Source organism: Strigops habroptila, chromosome 2 (genome assembly GCF_004027225.2).
Source record: "Strigops habroptila isolate Jane chromosome 2, bStrHab1.2.pri, whole genome shotgun sequence".
Taxonomy (NCBI): Eukaryota; Metazoa; Chordata; class Aves; order Psittaciformes; family Psittacidae; genus Strigops; species Strigops habroptila.
In genome coordinates this window covers 32,874,288-32,894,135 of record NC_044278.2, presented here as the reverse complement: position 1 = coordinate 32,894,135, position 19,848 = coordinate 32,874,288, and the positions used below count along the sequence as shown (strand labels likewise).

Here is a 19,848-nt window from a genome sequence, read left to right as displayed (position 1 = left end):
GGCACCGTCCCCGCCACGCGGCACCGGAGGCCATGAGCGTGTGTGAGGGCTCCCGCCCAACCGGCACCTGATGGGAGGAGGGGCAGGCGGCGAGTAAAAGGAGGGGATGCCCCGTTACCGTCCCCTTCCCCGCCGCCGCGCCAGCGCCACGGCTCCCCCCCCTCCACCGAGCCCCCCCCCGCCCCTCCGCCGCTCCCCCGCCGGCCAATCGGAGCGCCGCGCACGTGACGAGCGTTCCCTTCGATGACCTCATCCCTGGTGTGGGATGACGTCAAATTCAAGATGGATGGAATCACGGCGGCGGCGGCGGCAGCAGCGCGCGCGGGCTGAGCCGTGAGCAGGAGGCGCCGTGAGGGGGGCAGCAGCGGTGGGGCGCGGCCGGCGGCGGAGACGGTGAGTAACGGCGGCGCGGCGCGGCCGCTGCGGGGGCTGCCCGCGCCGTGCGGGTCTCCCCGTGTACAAAGGCGTCTTTTCCTGACGTAACTCTGAGGTGGTGGTGGTTTTTTTTACCTCCCCTCCCCCCTCACCGAGCGGGGCTGCGGTCTCCGAGCCGCGCCGCGCGCATGCGCCGGTTACGAAACGCGTGTCGCTCGCCTTCGCCCCCCCCCCCGCGCACGCTCCCTGCGCTTTGAGGAAGCGGCGGGCACCCGCTGCCGCCGGCCACATAAGACCTGCGGGGGGGGGGCGGTGTTGCCTTTCGCGCATGCTCCGTCTGCCCCTCGCGCGGGCGCGCCGTGCACCCCTCCGTCTTCCTCCGCCCCTTTCCCTCTCCGCGCGGCCGGAATCCCGCGCAACTGCGCCTGCGCGGCGGCCGAAGCGCCGTCGGGGAGCGCCCGTCGTCGCGCTCCTACTTTACGCGCATGCGGGACGCCGCCGTTGCTGGGCGGGGGATCCCGCGCGACTGCGCCCCGCTATGGGGCTGGGTGGGGCGGTTGGAGGGTGCGCGCGCCCGCCCCCCCGGTCGTGTCGTGTCGTGTCGTGTCGTGTCGTGTCGTGTCGTGTCGTGTCGTGCCTCGCCTCGTCCCCGTCCCCCCTCTACCTGCGCGGGCGGGGGGGTGGCGGTGATGGCGGCGGCACCGCCTCAGGAGGTGGTTCTCCGGCCCCGCCCCGCCGCAACGGCCGCGTGAGGAGCCGCTGGGACGCGGCATCGCGGCGGTTACCGGCGCTTCCGCCTGCGGGGCTGTAGAAGCCGCGGCTGTCGCCGGGCAGGTGCCGGCTCAGGTCTTGAGCTATGGCAGAGGAGCCGGGGGGGCTGCGCCGCGGTGCTGTAGGTCCTCCCCGGTGTGTCTTGAAGGGAGAGCCGCGCTAGCCTGCGCGTTTCAGGGCGGAAAGCAACCCAGCAAGGTTCCTGCGGCGTATAAGTACATGCAGGTATTAAAGTGTAGCTTCATTAGTCCAAGCGCTCTTCGGCTGTGTTAGTCATGAGTAGGAAAAAGTATATCTCGTAGTCTAGCGGGAAAGTCCTTCCTCTGGGCTGCACAGCAGCGTGTGCTGTGCCTCTACATAAAGCTGTGGGAGGTGTTTGACCTGACCACAGCTGTCAGAGAACCGTTCTTTAATGCTTTTTTAAAGTCCAAATGTCACTGCATGTCCAGATTGGATGCAGCTCATATGAAGTACTGAACGGCAGGAAAACTTAATCTGAAGGAGTTACTATTGAGACAGGAAATACTGTGGAATCTCATTCTGTCCTGAGTAAGCTCTTAATAATGAAATGGCACTTGGTTTAGAAGCTGTTTGGTTTTTTGGTTGTAGTTGGACTCAGAGTGGGAGCAAGGGGTAGGTAGGCTGCAGGTAGAAGAAGAGATTGTGGTGAATTCCACATGGTGAGGATCTTGTAGTTTAGTTAGTATTTTTATCTTTAGGTAAAAGCTCATATGAATATAGGGTTTTTTTTAAGTGTATTTTTTGCACAACAAGGCTTTCAATACTAAATGAGGAGCAGTAAATGTGTATTACAGGTAGATCTACTGCTTTATGTTTGAATTGCCTGAAGGCTGCCAGTTACGGTGTTCTGTTCTGACTTTGCGCTAACTGACAAACCAAGTGCTTTGACTAAAATTTTCCACCAGGGTTATGGTGATGAGGGGAAGTTTTCAGCAAACTTTAGAAACTGTTTTTATAAACACTGTTGGCAAAAAAAAAAACCCCAAATTATGTGGCCACCTCTGTGGTGGAAGGGTATCTGACATTCCTTCTTCTCAGAAATTTTATTACTCACATGCTGTATGGTTGTAATCTCATAAGAGCGTTTGGCTTACCTGTAGGGAATCTAAACAGGTAAAGATGCTGCAAACACCCAAAGAGCTGTCATTTGCACTTTCTCAGCAGGGACTTGCAGGGAGATGTCACAGATTTACAACCTCTGGAGTTTTCGGTTACAACGATGTGTGCCAGACCAGAATTTATCAGGGGGTTCTCCAGCTGTGAGCTCCCCTGAGCCCACTGGAGTGAAGACGACCCCTTGGGAGCGGAATGGAGAGTGACCATGTCTCTCAGTCTCAGTGCTGTTCTTGCTCCTCCACTAATTTCAATATTGCCCTGTGATCCCAGATGGGATTAAAGTCGTAATGAGTTAGGCGCTTTTTAATGCATAAGGTAACTTATCCTTTAGTATGTATTATTACTCCTACTTGATATAAAAAGAGGCAATAGATTCCAAGTTCCTGAAGTCCTCTTTGTGCTCTACTTTTAACCGTACACCAGTGTGATAAATGTGGATATTTGCGCTTCCTTTTCCTATTGTGGAGGTTCTCAGTGGCAGGGTGATACTTTGCCAGGTGACTCAAATTCAACACGCTTCTCAGTCTGAGAACCCTGCAGATAACTAGAAGCTTGATATCGCTAAGAGACTGGGGTTTGTGAGCTCATGTTTTTGTGTCTGTGATGCTAGAGAATATCGATAAGCAGAGAATTAAATAGTTGGTGCTCTGATCTTCATAGTAGTGCTGACTATGCTTTCCTTAAAATTACTTAGAGGCACGCTGATGTTTGGGTTTAAAAGAGCAACTTTACAGGAAGCCGTGAGCTTTTGTACCATATTGAGGTTGTTTCTTTTTGAACTTCAGTAGCTGTGAAGCAGTTACTGTGAAAAAACCAAACCATCAAGTCGTTTCCCATTACAGTATTCAAGATTTGGAAAGTTGTTTTACCTGCAAAACAGTGATAACTACGGGCTATAAACACGTGTAGATTTCCAGGGTAGAGGAAGGAGGAGCTGGGAGAGGAAGTTGGGCTGTAACCACCATATGGTTCGTACTGCACTGGGAGGTACTACACTGTGAGTCACACACCACAGTTGCAGCTATTGCCAGATCTCATTAAAAGAAATTACCAACTTTTGAGCAAGTGAGCTGTTTCATAATGAACTCTGCTACGTTTAATGATCTGAGATGCTTGGTAGGGAAGAAAAAAAAATCTTGAGAGGCAGCAAAATCATTCGTTGCTAGTGGAAAGACTGCAGTACGCCCTGCTTTAAAATGTATATTCTGTGCAAAGAGATTTGCTTTCCACAAATATTTATACTGTAGATTTAATATTAGTCTACATACTGTAATCTTTTTTCCTTTTTTTTTCCTTAATGATATTATTTAAGACGGCAGTTCTCTTACATCTTCCTTCATTCAGCAGTGAAATAAAAAAAACAAGATCTGTTGTCTTTTATTATTGGCTACTTTATGTATTAGGTTGTTCCAGAATAGTTTGGGCATATTTTATGAACAGCAAAGAAAGCATTATGCAGCTCTTCTACCTTCCTAAACTCATTCTGCCTCCACCACTACCGCCATCAGTTCAGGAGCCTTGCAGTCCATCAAAAATAAAGTTTTATCACCTAGTCCTGATTGTTGAGGGGGTTTTCTTTCTGAGATTTAGTAAAACACCACACCTCTGTTGTACAAAATCTTTCCATACAATCTGTGATGAAAAGGCATGAAAAATCCTTTGTCCAAATAATTTCAAAAAAATGTTGTGACGCTTTGTCCTTTCATAGTAATTCATTTACAATTAAATTGCAATCTTGAGGAAAGGAAGAAATATTTTCCCCTTTTTTGTCTCAGAGCATTAATCTCCTTATCCATGGTTTATCCTACATCAGCACTTTAGCAGTATGAGTAATCTTTAGGTTGCATTTCATTCTCAGTAATCCCTTTGATAAGTTGTGGTGAGCACAGGGACGGTTCTTACATGGGGGACAGCAGGTGTCCCTGCCACTCCTCGCCCCACATCCCTCTGACCCACTGCTTTCCCTCCACCATTGCGTGGCTCATGCACAGGCCAGCACCAAGCCTGACACCACAGTACGCTGGAACTAGGATTGTGCCACTATTCCCAGTGGGGTGGGTGCCCACGAGCTAAAAAGCATTAAAGATACTTTGGGGTGAACTGTTTGGTGTTCTGGTCTGAATACATTTGTGAGTATCTTCGGAGACTCTTTCAAAATAGTGTACTTGGTACAGTAAATATGCCTCACAAAAGTCCTTTTGAAGTAAATTAAGAAACGTGGGAGGAAAAGCAGCAGAATTACAGTGATTTCTAGTCACTGTTTGCCACAATGCAATCTACCTGTCACAACCAAGAGGAATTAGTTTAATTTGTGCCAGGACGTAACTCTAAGTACAGTCTTTCAGCTATTGAGGTGAACAGCCAAATTCCCTGGAAGTTCAGTAAGAACAGGACCAACTCCTTTCTCATAAATACTTTTGAGGAATAAGAATACGTAAGTGTTCTTGTTCATGGAGGGGGATTTTTAATTATTTTTTTAAGGTATGTGAGATGTTGCTTACCTCCAAATGCACGTGGACTTTGAGTAAGCTGAAAATCTTCCACGTGCTATTCATGACCTTGTAAATCTGTTATGTAAAACTCATGTAAAATTGCTGTTGTCTTTCCCCTTTTGCAGTATCATCTTCCCAGTATCTTGCCGATAATTAACGATGGCTGGATGGAGATGATGGCTGAATGGCATTATCTTTGGATCCCTTCAGTGGGTGGAAGATACCTGCGTTCCCTGAATCACAGCTTTCTCACTTTGCAATTTTTAGGCTCGGGTTTTATATTAGTTTTGCGTGTTTCAGAGTAAGTGCATGACTTTTTCCCCCATCTCTTGTTTTCTTACAGAAATCTTAGTGTAAACACAATTCTGTTGATAGAAAAGTACCTTATATTGGTATAAGTGGCGTCTCTTCCCATCTGAAATATACTTTGCCTGCACGAAGCACCTTTATATTAATAGAAATATGCCCACAAGTATGGCTTGTCATTTTCACTATACCAGCAAAATTAAAAACGGTATGTAGACAAGATTTTATTGTGAATTTGAGCCAGTTAAACAGAGAAAAAGTGGCTTATATAGTAAAGCAGATCACTGAATATTATTCAGTTTGGTAAGTGTATCCCAGGATTACCAGTAAAACAATAAAGTCAACCTGGAGAAAGAATATACGTGTACATGTTTGGTGTGTGTCTCCCCTTCTTCAAATTCTCAATTTCATTCATGTCTTACCAAAAAGTCATACAAAATATTTCTGGGGATGAGGTTTTTGTAGGTGTTTACATTGTATGGCCGTCAAGCCTTTTGGGCTTGCCCCATCAGAGACTAATGGCAGTGTTACGAAACTCAGGAGAATGAAACCTGAAGAGATGTTTAGGGAAAGGTATTTTTAAGTTTTTTAGTCTCTTGATTTAGTTTACAGCAATTTGGATGATGAGTTAGACACTTTTCAGTCGAGGCATTGAGGCCAAGCACAAATACTTTATCAGACTGTGTTTGCTGTGTTTTAATCTTCATGAACTCTTTCAAGAAGAACCAGAAAAGCTCACAGCCAGCGCACATTCCTGCCCTCTCCCTTACATCTAGTAGCTGTGCAATCCTGCAGCCGGCTGGATCAGTTTGCTGATCTGACAGCAAGCTAGTCCTTCCCTGGTGGGGGAGGAGAGATGGACTGCTCCTTGCAGGAGCAATCCCTGGGTAGATTAGACTGAGCATAAAGTGGCATTGCATCCTTAGCTGCTGCTTGTTTGTAAACAAGAGTAAGGCCCAGTGGAGCTTTCTGGTGCTGCTCTGACATTTTGTAGTTTGCTCCAAGTTGGGAGGAGCTATTTTGAGTGTCATTTGGCAGAACTAAGGGTGTGATCTGAGTGTGAAAAGTAGCCTCTAACTTCGAAGATAATTTCTTGTCTGTATCAGGATAACTGTTAATTCTTTGTCTCTCATGGGGGCAAAATAGACTGCACAATATTATAGCATTTCTTCTTTTGCTCTCCCTAAATTTCTGCTTGTCTCTGTGGAGGATAAATGGTTGGAAATTAATACATCAATTTCACACACTGGCAGATATATTATTTATCTGATTTTATGCCTGACTTCATACCGGTGAGTCTCTCCTTGCTGAAGACCCATTGTAAAAGAAAAAAATTGTCTTCATGGAGAAAGTTTGCAGTAGTATTTGCAGTGAAAACAGTGATAGCCATTTAAATCCCATTTAGTTCAGCTCAGAAAGACAGAATCCCCAAACTTGCAACAAGAGATTACTCAAATACTTGGTTAGAAAAAGATTATAGAAATGTAAACAATCTTGCTCTGCAGGTTTGGAGCTTTTACATACAGCTTTTGGGGATGTGTAGTGGGGGGGGGGGTGTGTAAATATATATATGGACTGTAGGACAGTATCTGTGTTGCCAAGCCTATTGATGGGAGAAGATGCATTTGATAAACCGCTGTCAAACTGACAATAAAATCCAGCATATGATCCTTGAGTAGAAGTTTAAGCAGTGTAGGTTTCTTTTGCATCTGAACTCGTGATGAATAATGGGACGTTTTTCCACCCTTGTGTCTAAAGCAGCATGTGAATTGTCAGAGCCATCGAATCCTCTTTTAAGCACTCACAACTGAGTGCAATATTCCCGCGTTTACACGGGGATACACCAGGAAGTCACTTGTGTTTCTTGGCTGACTTATGATTCATGTTTCTTTGTGTTTTTCAGTGAGTTTGCTTGCACCACACTTCTTGTGTACGTTTTCTCTGTTGAAACCCCTGTTCAGTCCCCTTTGTTGCCAGTCTCCTCTGCGTGTTTCCTCCTCCTTCCTTGTATTCTCTGCTTCTAACTGCAGTTTCTCACAGCCCTGGCACCTCCTTGCTGTGACGTTGCATCTCATTAAGTGTTTCAGAAGGTTCCCACTGCCACCCCCAACATGCTATTAACATAGCTTTAGCTGACAGCTATGTTGTTGTAATGGAAGTGCGCAGGCAACATCAACATCTTATTTTAGTTGCTTGTGTATTTGCCAGTGCAAGCCGTGATGCTGAAATTGTTCACATAAATATCTGCCTGATTCTACCAGTAAGGTTTCAGCATCAGTCGCTTCATTGTTTCTTAAGGTGAAGTTTCAGATGGGCAGAGCTGACTGAACCACTTGCTGACAAAGAATGAGTAGGTTCTTGGCTTTTTTTGCTGCAACTCTGATGCTTATCTGACCTCTCAGTGAGCTGGTTAAGCTCCTAACCAATAAAATAGCAATAAGATCTAAAAAGCTGGATTGATTGTGTTTGTTTGTTTCCTGCTTCATTTTAGGGAGCTGAATCAACTTACTGGGAGGTCAGATGAGCAGCAGAGATGATGAAAGGAAGAGAAGGGTACCACAGGGCTGGGAGGAGGAGATGTGAGAGTAAGGGATGGAGGAGAGGAAGGGGAAGTACCGCTACAAAGGCAGGTATGTGTTGAAGATCAATAAGTTGCTGGGCCAAAGATTGAGCTTTTTCACCCTTTGCTTGTGAAGAGCAATTTCTTTTTTGCAGAAAGTAATTTTGAAATGGTAGAGGTGTCTTTTTCTGTCCTCATTTAAAACCAAAAAGAATAGTCTTGCACCAAATTTGGTACTTAGGTTTCTGAAATCTCCTTTGCTGAGATCAGTAGATGGCTGTTGAAGATTGACACTAAAATCTCTTCTTGGCCTCCTGAAGGAAGGCTGCAAGTGCTCCAGCTGAACTCGCCCTTCTTGGGTCTGCAGTCTTGCTGTCACTGGTCCTCCTGAGGACCAGCAGCTGCTGGCGTGTGGCACATGAACACAGACAACAGGAGATTTTCTGATATGCTCCTACTGTTTCCTTGATGTCACCTGTACATCATGGAATTGAAGAGGAAAAAGCTTAGTTTCCAGTCAGTAACAAAGGCGGCTGGAAAAGAATGGTTGGAATAGAAGCAGATTATCTGGAGGATAGAGCTTAGGTAGTTAATGGCAAAATAATCTTCAGGTGAGGAAGTATGAGTCCTCAAACACCTGTAATCACATCTAGTATTCAAGAGACTGCCATGGTTCTGTTATCTGCAGATAGCAGGCTTAGGCGCACCTTTTGTGTCAAGCTGAGCACAGGGAGCCAAGCATTGGCTGTGAGGACAAACTGTTGTAAGGAGTTCTTGTCTTCCTATGGCTGCTCTGCTACCACCCTTTGCTGCTTCTTCAGTTATGCCAGTGCAATTGTTCTTGAGATTGTGGTTTAATATAAAAATTGACCAGCATTGGAAAAGAAATAGTATTTGGGTTTTTTATTTGTTGTCTGATCTGCAGTGTAATACACACCTGCAAATATTTGTACTGGCACAGCTGAAGGAGGAGTGAACTGCAGTGTGCAGGTAAGATGAACAGAAGAGAGCAGGAATGTCTTTGATCAACTTTGTTACTGAAAAGCGTTCATATAGTGAAATTTTAATACATTGTACATTTACTCTCGTAATCTTTGGGGGTTTTTTACATCTAAGTATTTCAGGCTTTCAGTTGATTGGTGTAAACGTCTTAAAATGGTTCTGCAAACCAGTTCTGGTTTGGTTCTTGAAGTATCATAGCTTATTTTATTTGACTGTTGTTTAAAGGCTATTAAACTGAAAGTTAGGCACTTGAATTAGGAAATTCCAGGATTAATGCTGCCTTTGCAGGATTAATTTGGTTCCTCGCCATTTGTGCATGTTGCAGCCTCGGTTACTGTTAAAGTGACAGATTTACATTGCACAAAAGAGTCCTGCCTCCTTCACTGCACAGGAGAGACTCTGCTCAGAGAATGAAAGGGAGGATTGTAGTGGGATGCTTATCTCTGTCTTGTTTAATGTATTAAATTGAAGGTGTTCTACGAATAAAAAGGAGAATGTGGAAAGAAAGATGGGTGACTTGGATTCTGCTTTAGACCTGCAGATTTTACACCTGTCTCTACTAATGGCATTACTGTGTTATGATGGACTATTGTAAGGAACACATAGTAATTAGATGGTGTTTATTCTGCGAGTGTCTTACACAAAACACAAGGCCTGGGTAAAGCAGATTAACATGAAAGATTTGAAAAATATTTCAAAACATTTGACTAATATACTCCTTTCCTACTGTGTTCTTGAAGTATGGGTTCTACAGCAGCTTCTGTTGGACATCTCTATAATACTGTTTCAGTTCAAGTTTCCTTCATAAGCACACCATTCATCTGTTACCTCCATATCCCATGCTACAACTTGCATCCCCAATGAATCACTTGAGTTTGCAAACTCAGTTTCTTTCAGATGAAGCTAAAGGAAAAGATGCATTCCCAGAACACTTGTTCTAATAATGCTCCACGCGATAATGTGTGCTCAGGCCATGAGACTGGATTAGAGCTAGTCAGACTCCACCACTTTAAATTGCAGTGGCATCAACAAAGGAAATGGGTAGCGCTGACAGTACTTCTAAGCAAAACATAGAAAGCAAACTAAGTCAAATTGGTTTCTCAAATTCATAGAAGCTTGACTGCTCTGCTCTTTTTAGGGAGGATGGGGGGAATTATGCCTTGTAACTCTCTGAGGTGAATTAAGGATAAATTAGTGTTTGTGAAATGATAGTTCAGAGCACTGAAACACTCAGTACCAATCCAGTGAGGAAACAGAATTCTGCTTTTGCTATAGCCATGATGCTATTAAGTCATTCAGACAAGGCAGTTTCAGACATGGAGGTGGTAGCTTAGTCTTATGGTATGATCAGTGCCCTGAGACACTGTATGCAGCACACTTTAAGTCATTTCTCAATATACCAATTTAGACTTTGATCACTTATTTGTATCCATTAGTTGTAAGATTTACCACCCTTATCTATTAATCATAGGGTTACAGCTTCTTAATATTGTTTTTTATTGTCAATTTTCCTTGTGAGCTGATGAATAGTGAAATCTTTTTGTTGTAGTAGCATACATCGTGTATAAATTATAAACTAAAGAGTGGCTTCTCAAATCAGCTGTGAAAGAAGAGAATTGCTTCAATCAGAAAAATCACTGATTTGTTTTACTACCACCATGGAGGAGAGTAGTGTAAAATTCGTACAGGTTAACTTGAACAGAATTGTAAGAGCATCCATGAGAAAAGAAAATTGGATATTGCTGATTTCTCTGTGTGTGTGCATATGCACAGATAATATAAATTTCAGTTCGTGTCCCAGAAGTTCTTGGTTTAAACCAACTTAAAACCTGAATCTCTTCTTTTGTTAAGATCTAATCAGGAGCAGGGTATTGAGTTATTGAGACATCTTGCAGTACGGAGCAGGTTGTGTTTTGAACCATATGGAACATGGAGACATCTGTACTGCAGTTTAATTTGTGCTTATTATACCCTTGGATGCATCCAAGGATAACTGTTCCTCAAGTTTATGGGTTGTGGGCATGAAGTGCTCTTATTTTAATGAATAAAACAGAGAGTCCAGTTCTCTGATTGCTTTTAAGATAGAACAAAGCAATGCAGGGATGCTTCACTTATAATTGTGTCATTTCCAAGAAACCAGATCCTGTCAGTGCAGTTATAAGTGACATATTTGATAGCTAGAAGTATATATTAACACTTATTAAGCATAAGCAAACATGATGAATGAACCTAGATGACAGACAATCATCCTGCTTCCTTCTCCCTTCCCAGTATTAATGCTCTTTCCATCATCCTATTAAAAATGATAACAAAATCCCGTTAATGTGTTTAGTCAGCAGGAAACTGACAGGGTTACTTAGCCTCAGAAAGGTGACTTGGCATAACTAAGCTTTAGATATCTGATTCAAAGAGTTTATCAATGCAGTTCTCAAGATAGATCTTCATAAAGCTAAAGCTGAGAAGAAGATGATAGAGACTGAAAGGATTGAACTGTTCCATCATGCGGACAGATGCATTGCAGGAAGAGAAGACAGTCCCCCCTCCCTAGTTAGTTAGGTGTAATATTCTTGGTGTAAGATGACTATTTAGCACTGTATTTGAAAGCGGGCACGTGAGGTGGTTCTTCTCATGCCTGTGCTAACAGTGTTATTCTAATTCCCGTAGCTTTCCTCCAAACAAGATGCTTTCTTCAGCACTGTTGATGGTGGTTTAGCCAGTTTATGAAGTACAGAGGGATTAGGTGTGTTTACTTTAATCTCTAACAACAATTCACATGAGGCAACCTACAACTTCTTTTTGTTGTTGTTCTTTTTCAGAAACATCAGAATCATGGAGGGGCTCTTGCATTACATAAATCCAGCACATGCCATTTCACTTCTAAGCACACTGAATGAGGAGCGTCTAAAGGGACAGCTGTGTGATGTTGTTCTCATTGTAGGAGATCAGAAATTTCGAGCTCATAAGAACGTTCTGGCTGCCAGCAGTGAATACTTCCAGACTCTGTTCACAAATAAGGAGAATGAGTCTCAGTCAGTGTTTCAACTTGACTTTTGTGAGCCAGATGCTTTTGATAATGTGTTAAACTACATTTATTCTTCATCCTTGTTCATTGAGAAAGGCAGTCTTGCAGCTGTGCAAGAACTGGGCTACAGTCTTGGAATATCCTTTCTTACAAACATTGTTTCTAAGAGTCCTCAAGCTCCTTTTCCTGCTTGCCCTATGAAGAAAATAGTGTATCAAGATGAAGATGAAAGTAGTTCTCAGAAGAGAAGTGTCATTGTCTGTCAGAACAGAATTGAAGCACAAGTGAAAAGTATAAATCAAACACAACATGATTTAAGCCATACTTCTAAACCTTCATCCTCTGTTGCTGTCAAAACTAGCAGTAGACCACAAGTAACAAAACCAACTGAAGCCCTTCACAACTTGTCACTGACTGAAAGGAGATGGTTGAAAGAAAGCCCTGTGAGCTATACCAAGGTTCATGAAACTTCTGGAACTGTGGAGGATCAGAGCAGAGGTGGTTTACTGAAAAGGAACACAATACTTCCTCAGATGCCTTTAGCAGAAAAAGAAATTTCAAGCGATGAACCAGGAAGCAGTGGTCAGCTTTTAAGAGGAAAGGCTGCAGAGATGTCGTTAAAAAGATCACGTCCACCAGTCCTGTCTCTGCGTGGCGCATCAGAATCTACGTTTTTGTTGCGAGAGGCAGGAAAAGGAAGCGGTCAAGGTGAAGACAGGAATTTGCTATACTACTCAAAGTTAGGGCTAGTAATCCCATCCAGTGGGTCTCGTCCAGAAAACCAAAGTATTGACAGAAGTGGGCCACTTGTAAAAAGTCTCCTTCGAAGATCACTGTCCATGGACAGTCAGGTTCCCATTTACTCACCTTCTGTTGACCTAAAACCTTCACAGGTATCATCCTCCTCCTCACCGGGAACTAATGATTCCCAGAAGACATTTAATGTTGTATCTCAAAAGTCATCCTTGAAAGAGTCATCAGAGAAATTAATCGCAGATGAAAAACCACAGATAATACACCCACATCGCCTTAGGTCTTTCAGTGCCTCTCAGTCAACCGATAGGGAGGTTGCTTCTCCTCTCACAGAGGTGCGAATAAAAACTGAACCTAGCAGTCCACTTTCAGATCCTGCTGAAATAATAAGAGTTACGGTTGGTGATGCTTCAGCATTGACAAATAAAGACTTTCCGTTTAAAACTGAGGATGATCATAAGGAACCAAGTAGGCTTCCAGCAAAAAGGAGATTTCAAGCTGATAGAACACTACCATTCAAGAAACTGAAGGCAGATGAGCAGGGTTCTCCTGGGTCAGAAGATAACTTTGAGGAAGGCTCAAGCCCTACACACCTTGATGCTGATTTTCCTGATTCTGATGTCAGTAAAGATGAATACAGTGAGTTGGAAGAAGCAAGACCAAATAAGAAATTTAAATGCAAGCACTGCCTTAAAATTTTCAGGTCAACAGCAGGTCTTCATCGTCATGTTAACATGTATCATAATCCAGAGAAGCCCTATGCTTGTGACATATGCCACAAGAGATTTCACACAAATTTCAAAGTGTGGACGCACTGCCAGACACAACATGGAATTGTGAAGAATCCCTCCCCAGCTTCCAGTTCGCATGCTGTTTTGGATGAAAAATTCCAAAGAAAACTGATCGATATAGTGAGAGAGAGAGAAATTAAGAAAGCTCTAATTGTTAAACTAAGACGTGGCAAGCAAGGTTTTCAGGGACAGTCTGCTTCACAAGCACAACAAGTCATCAAAAGGAATTTAAGATCGAGAACCAAAGGAGCCTATATTTGTACCTACTGTGGGAAAGCATTTCGTTTCCTCTCACAATTTAAGCAGCACATAAAAATGCACCCAGGGGAGAAACCAATTGGAGGAAATAAGGCTCTTAAGCAGAAAGATCATATTCATATTGAAAGTCCAGTAGAAAACAAAGAGGTTTATCAGTGCCGTCTTTGCAATGCTAAGCTCTCTTCGCTTATTGAACAGGGAAATCATGAGCGACTCTGTAGAAATGCTACTGTCTGTCCTTACTGCAGCCTTAGATTTTCTTCTCCAGAGCTGAAGCATGAGCACGAAAGCAAGTGTGAGTACAAGAAGCTTACCTGTCTTGAGTGTATGCGTACCTTTAAATCTTCCTTTAGTATTTGGCGTCATCAAGTTGAAGTTCATAATCAAAACACAATGGCTCCATCAGAGAACTTTTCTTTACCTATCCTGGATCACAATGGTGAAGTAACTAGTTCATCAAGATTGCCTCCTCAGGCAGAATCCAATAAAATGAACAATTTTGTTACTGCAAAGGAAGATGGTGTATTCAGTGATTCATCAGAACAAATAAATTTTGATTCCGAAGACTCCTCATGCCTACCTGAAGACCTGAGTGTTTCCAAGCAGTTTAAAATTCAGATCAAAGAAGAGCCTGCGGATGATATAGAGGAGGAGGTCACCGAAACGAGCAGAGAGCCTAAGGAAGTTGTCTCCAATAAAGATGCTGGTTTGTGGCCCTGTGAAAAGTGTGGGAAGATTTTCACTGTACGCAAACAGCTGGAGCGTCACCAAGAGCTCCTATGCTCTGTGAAGCCATTTATTTGTCACGTGTGTAACAAGGCCTTCCGAACCAACTTCCGGCTGTGGAGTCACTTCCAGTCCCATATGTCACAGGCTGCAGACGAGTCCACAAATAAAGAGCCTGAGATATGTCCACCAGCTAATTCCCCATCGCCCCCACCCTTACCTCCCCCCCCACCCCTCCCCAAAATCCAGCCTTTGGAGCCTGATAGTCCGACAGGCTTATCTGAAAGCTCCACTACTACTGAAAAATTGTTTGTACCACAGGAGTCAGATACACTCTTCTATCATGCTCCACCACTCTCAGCAATCACTTTCAAAAGACAATACATGTGTAAACTCTGTCATAGGACTTTCAAGACTGCTTTTAGTCTTTGGAGCCATGAACAGACACACAATTAGCTTTAACAGATACCTTTAAAAGCTGTTTCAGTGGAGGCTGTGTTCAGGATCTCAGATGTATGCCATATAAACTGGAGATTTAAGAGGATCAGAATGACGACAAGGATGACAAAAATTTGGAATCTGTGATGCTGCTTGGATTTGAAGATTAAGGTAAACTAACTTGGTTAGTAGGTAGAAAGCAGAGTAATTTAAAATACTGTGGTCTGGGATCTAATAGTAACAGAATAATTTTTATTTCATTTAACACTGAAATACGATCACATCTGGATTGTATGCATGGATCTTCATCCTGTGATGGTGTGTGCGTGTGTGTTATATATAAAGTTATATATTAAATGAAAGAGCAACAACAATTTGGAGTCTAACTGTGAGTTTATAGTAGTGAAATACTGTAACCAACTTCATTAATTTTACTCTTTTTTTTTAAAGAAATCAACACATGAGCTCCATATAAATAGTTGCCATGCACTTGCGGTTAGGGAGGAAGTGGATGGAGTGTCTTGCTGTATTGACTTAGGTCTTAGAAACCTTTAGCAATAACAAAGAAACCTCAAGTTTGAGTAATCCTGATGTTATTGGATACGAATGTTTGATATTTTAAGGGAACATAGAATTGTTTTGTTGTTATATGGAACTTGTGCAAATTAAAATAGAAAGTCAGCAATATTATTACCAAGATTTTCTATAAAAAGTAGCAGCAAGCCTGCTTTCAGCCATTTAATTATATGTTTCTACGGAAAATTGGGTGGGAGGGTGTACTTTACTTTATATAATGTCCCAAAGACTAATTTACTATAGATACTTTGGTAGTTGAAGTCATTGTATTAACAGCCATCATAATGCAAATGGTACTGTTTATAATATGAAATAAGATTGAATGGATGTCAGACAAGTTTCATAATTTTGTTTCCACTATTTGTACAACTGTTTGTAATTCTAACTACAAAGGAATGTATAACTATTAAATCAAAAAAAGAGAGCTCATTAAGGGACAGAAGATGAGTTGTGTTCCTACACAGAGTAATAAGCTTGGCCATGAGTACAAAGATATGTTTTAACAAAAACTAAAAATGTAAATATTTATATAGACACCTGTATAAATGAAGAAGTATGTATTTGAAATTTGTATTAAGCATACATATCCAGCTCAAAGCAGAGGAAAAAGCATCACACTACAATCACTGCATTTTACAAATACAATGCATAGAATATTTCTTTCTGACGCTTTCTATCATGTGTGATACTGTGTTGCAGTTTTCTGATTTGTTGAAAATCATGGTAATAATGGGATGCAGATATTCTGTGTGGTTCCATTATTTTACCTCAAATCAACTGGAGCATTTAGTGTGAGATCATTGATATTTACCAGAAGCTATAGTAAGGGTCCAAAATTATTCTGTAAGTAAAAGAAATATTTACCCAGAAGTAGGTGGGAAACTAACAGCAAAAAATTCTTCTGCTAGAATTTAAACTTAGTGGAGTGGTGATGGATTAAAGTGAACATAAATGATGCAAACGGTGTTTATGATCCTGACCAACTTTACCCCATGCGGATTGCGCGAAGGGGATTGCATTCCACACTACGTACTCCAAGTCCAGTCTGTGTTCGCTGAAAGCAACAGGAGTTTGGTCACCAGCTCCAGGGGAAGCAGGAACAAGGCTTGAATGTCAGTATCTCAAGTAAGAAGAATTGCAAGCTGTCACCAAGATCTAGCAAAATTAAGCACAAATGTAACTCCTAAGAATCTGAGGATGGAAATCCTTAGTTAGGCACATGCAGGAGGAGATTTTTCTCAGTGAAAGCCCAAGTGTGTCAGAGCACACAGATTTTTTTTATCATTATTATTTTTCGTGTAAGTTAAAAGAATTGACTCAGGATGGATCCCTGATGTTTGTTCAGCTACCAAAATATTGCAGTGTTGCTTTCAAGCCTCTTCTGTTTCATTTTTGTTTAAAATAGTTACTGAACACTTCTAATTGTAACATGTTGTTCTTTTTTGTCCTCTTTCAAGCAAATTGTAGCTGAATACGATTATGCTAATTTGCTAGAATATCAGTTAAACTCTTTCGGTGACATTGCAATTAAAACAAGGTACTTGCTTAATAGTGACATTTCTTGTTAGAGGTTTTTTGTTTTTTTTTTTATTCCACCTAATTAAGACTAAATCTCTTTCTTACCAGAAATAATTAAAAAAAAAAAAGTTTATTGCACTTAACCTGGTTTAACAAAATCAGAGAAACATAAAGCTTCCCTGAGTATCCTTTAAATGTATTTAAGAAATCTGTGCATATGAAATGTGATCAGGGGGTGGGTTTTTTTAATGGTTCCTAAGTTTTTACCAATGATTCCTCTACACAACAGTCTGAAAATTTATATGTAGCCTTTTAAAAATCAGTGTGCTTTCTGAAGGAACATGGCAACTAGGTCAGCTGTGTCATACTCATCCAACTTCCAACTGGAATTCTGCTATGTTGTCATGCAATGATAAATTTCACACATTTAAATGAAAAGCTTGTGCAACAGCTTTGAAGGAACCTTGACATTTTTCCTGGTACACTATGTGTTATAAAAAAATTCATAAAATATTTTGGTCTAAATAGCCTCCTTCTAAGAGTTTGGGGGTTTTGGGTTTGGGGTTTTTTTTTTCATTGTTTTGGGGTGGGTTTTATTTTTTGTTTGTTTTAGGTTTTTTTAAGTTTTTTTGAGCTGTGTGGGGTTTTTTTTTTTTTAATTCAGGTCCTGTTGTTTAATAAAGGAATTCAGGATCTCTGAAGTTTAAATAGGAGATGTTTGTATAGCAGTTCTGGTTTTCTATTAGCTTTTATACAGTATCTTAAAAAGCCCTTGATAGAAATGTTTATTTTGGAGGATACGGAATAAATATGCTTCCACTTATATAACTTTAATATATGTTTTAAAACTTAAATTATGGAAAAGAAAAGTTAGTTGCTTGTTTATAAATAAAGTTCTTTTGAAGAGTGTCTAGTTTGGCCTCAGCCAAAATAAAAGGCAAATTTATTGATACAAAAGCCTGTCTTCATGATATTTTGTTTAATTTTTTAGCTGTGTGCTAAAGTGACACAAAGTTAGAGGTCTTGTTAAATATAAAAAGTGGTTTGCTTTTTTTCTTAAATTTTGTGACAGGAATGTGCAGATGTTTTAATATATAGATTAGAATCTTTAATTCCTCCTTTTTTTGCTGTTTTTATAATCTGTCAGATAAATCTCAGAGAAATATCCTGCTTCAGTGGAAATACAGTGGAAACTTTTCTTGCATTTAAGAGGAGCAGGGTTGAGCCATTAAATGTGTTTTGATTTGGGTTTTTTTTCTTTTCAGGCACTGTGTTGGCAAAGCATCTAAGCCTATGGTTAAGTTCCATTAAGATCAGTCTTAATTTTTTTAAAACATGTGCTTAAGCTCTTTGGTAAATTGGGACCATGATCAACATTCAAAGAGCAATGGCAGAAAATAGGTACAGATTTATCTTTTTTTAAGTCCTAGAACCAAGAGTTTAAATTAATTTTCCTCTACATAAAAACTGCATATGTAGCTAGGGTATAGTTCTGTAGTTTTACAAAAACGAAGGACGTTTTTTAATAATAGAGCCTCTACTTTTGGGGGATTTTTTTGTAAGGGGGAGCGAAACACCCTGTGGCAGTTAATTGGGCAGATAACCTGCTGAAGCAGTGGGCGACGCTAGAATTTGTCTTGTGTATTTCAGGAGGGAGATGTAGCCTTATCCGTGAAGCAAAACACAGCTCTAAGAGTCTTCTTCCTGCATTTCCTATTTAGGCAGGCCTTCTAGTGCCATCCAGTAGATTTTTTTTGTCTCGTGTTTGTTTGTTTTTCCCCAAGTAAGACATGCAGGTTTGGGCTGAAGCTACACATACTCTGTTTTTGTTTCCAAGCTTCCAGTGATAAAACTAGAAGTTCCTCACATGGGATAAGGACAGACTATGCCTAACTTCTTGGCACTAAACAGCGAGGGTGCAAATATCTGGCATGAGCCTGTAATCTGGCAGGTGCCTATACTGTTTAATAAAATTGTTTACATTTTCCTACCAGAAGATTTAGATAAAAATCAAAGCAAGCTTAGGGGGTTGGGGTTTTGGGTTTGTTTGGGTTTTTTTAATGTTGCTGTTAATGAATCAGTGTTAAAATCTTTGTTGTTGTTTTTGTTGAACACAGCCTGATAGTATTTTTTTAATGTCATTGATTCTTGTTTATTTAAAATGACTTGTGAAAAACTGTACTATAACTGTTGTACATAAAGGGACACTATCAAGAGAAAGGTTGTATACAGTAAATGTACTTATCTGTATTAAGAATACTTGATATTAATAAAATCAAAGAATTTAAAACCAGGAATTGAGTCATAACACTTGAGCTGCTTGGGCATCCTCAGTTGTTGCAAGGATGTCTGAAAAACATATCTGAATTCTGTGGGTTGAGCTTATTTTCCATGTTGCTTTTTCTCTCACTATTCCAGAATAAAGGACTCAATTCATTTTTTGCTTTTCTGGTTCCTCAGCCATACACATTACCTTTTAAAGACACAAGCTTCCCACTATTGCAGCAGCATCTTTAATTAAAATATGTACATAAAACCAGAACAAACTATCTTTTGCAATGTAAAATGCAAAATACATATAGAGTGCACATTTTAAGGCTTATTCTTGGCAGTGTCCCTTTTTAAAAAAACAGGAAAATGGGATCACTTTTAGTGCTTGGGTACAGAGGAATAGTTTCCTACAGTTTCTACAAATTGGAATTACCCAATATATTTGCTATGGAGTTTTCCAGTTACACAAAATCACTTGTCATTTTAAAGGATTATAGACCTAAGACAAAAGAAGCTGGTTTTATAATCCTGTATACCTTACAGTCATTCTATATCCATTCAATACATGAGGATGGCTTTTTACTTTTTTTAGGACTGAGACTTAATAGCTTAGGGTAACTTTTTCTTTAATGTAATGTAAATCCATTGCTGCTTTGTACAACTTTTTCTACTGTGTGTTTTCTTTACTTAGACCTTGACTAAGAAATGTTGGCGTCCAATAAACTTACACTTTGTTTCTTTTGAATTACTGTGTCTTATACTGGAATCTCTTGGCAAAGTGTGATGTTATTGTACATACCATTGTGTCTGCGCGATGGGAATTCTGTTTATAAAAGAACATCTTTTGATCTA

At 41.1% G+C, this 19,848-nt stretch overlaps 1 protein-coding gene across 5 annotated transcripts; it reads left to right on the top strand.

The window, feature by feature from the left end:
- The first annotated feature begins 247 nt into the window (after nucleotides 1-247).
- ZBTB21 (zinc finger and BTB domain containing 21) lies at nucleotides 248-19,848 on the top strand. Of its 5 annotated transcripts, none has more exons than XM_030477893.1 (3): nucleotides 337-393; nucleotides 4,901-5,076; nucleotides 11,460-19,848. In XM_030477893.1, the coding sequence occupies exons 2-3, from the start codon at nucleotides 4,943-4,945 to the stop codon at nucleotides 14,647-14,649; spliced, it is 3,324 nt and encodes a 1,107-aa protein (XP_030333753.1). In that variant the 5' UTR covers nucleotides 337-393; nucleotides 4,901-4,942; the 3' UTR covers nucleotides 14,650-19,848. The 5 variants fall into 5 exon arrangements, with proteins under 5 accessions (XP_030333754.1, XP_030333753.1, XP_030333750.1 ...); XM_030477890.1 differs by lacking the exon at nucleotides 337-393 and adding an exon at nucleotides 1,117-1,371; XM_030477892.1 differs by lacking the exon at nucleotides 337-393 and adding an exon at nucleotides 2,408-2,482.

Bases quoted from the DNA above. Each gene is read 5' to 3' on its own strand.
- ZBTB21 (XM_030477890.1), top strand. The intron at 5,077-11,459 runs GTAAGTGCATGA...GTTCTTTTTCAG, and splicing joins TTAGTTTTGCGTGTTTCAGA to AAACATCAGAATCATGGAGG.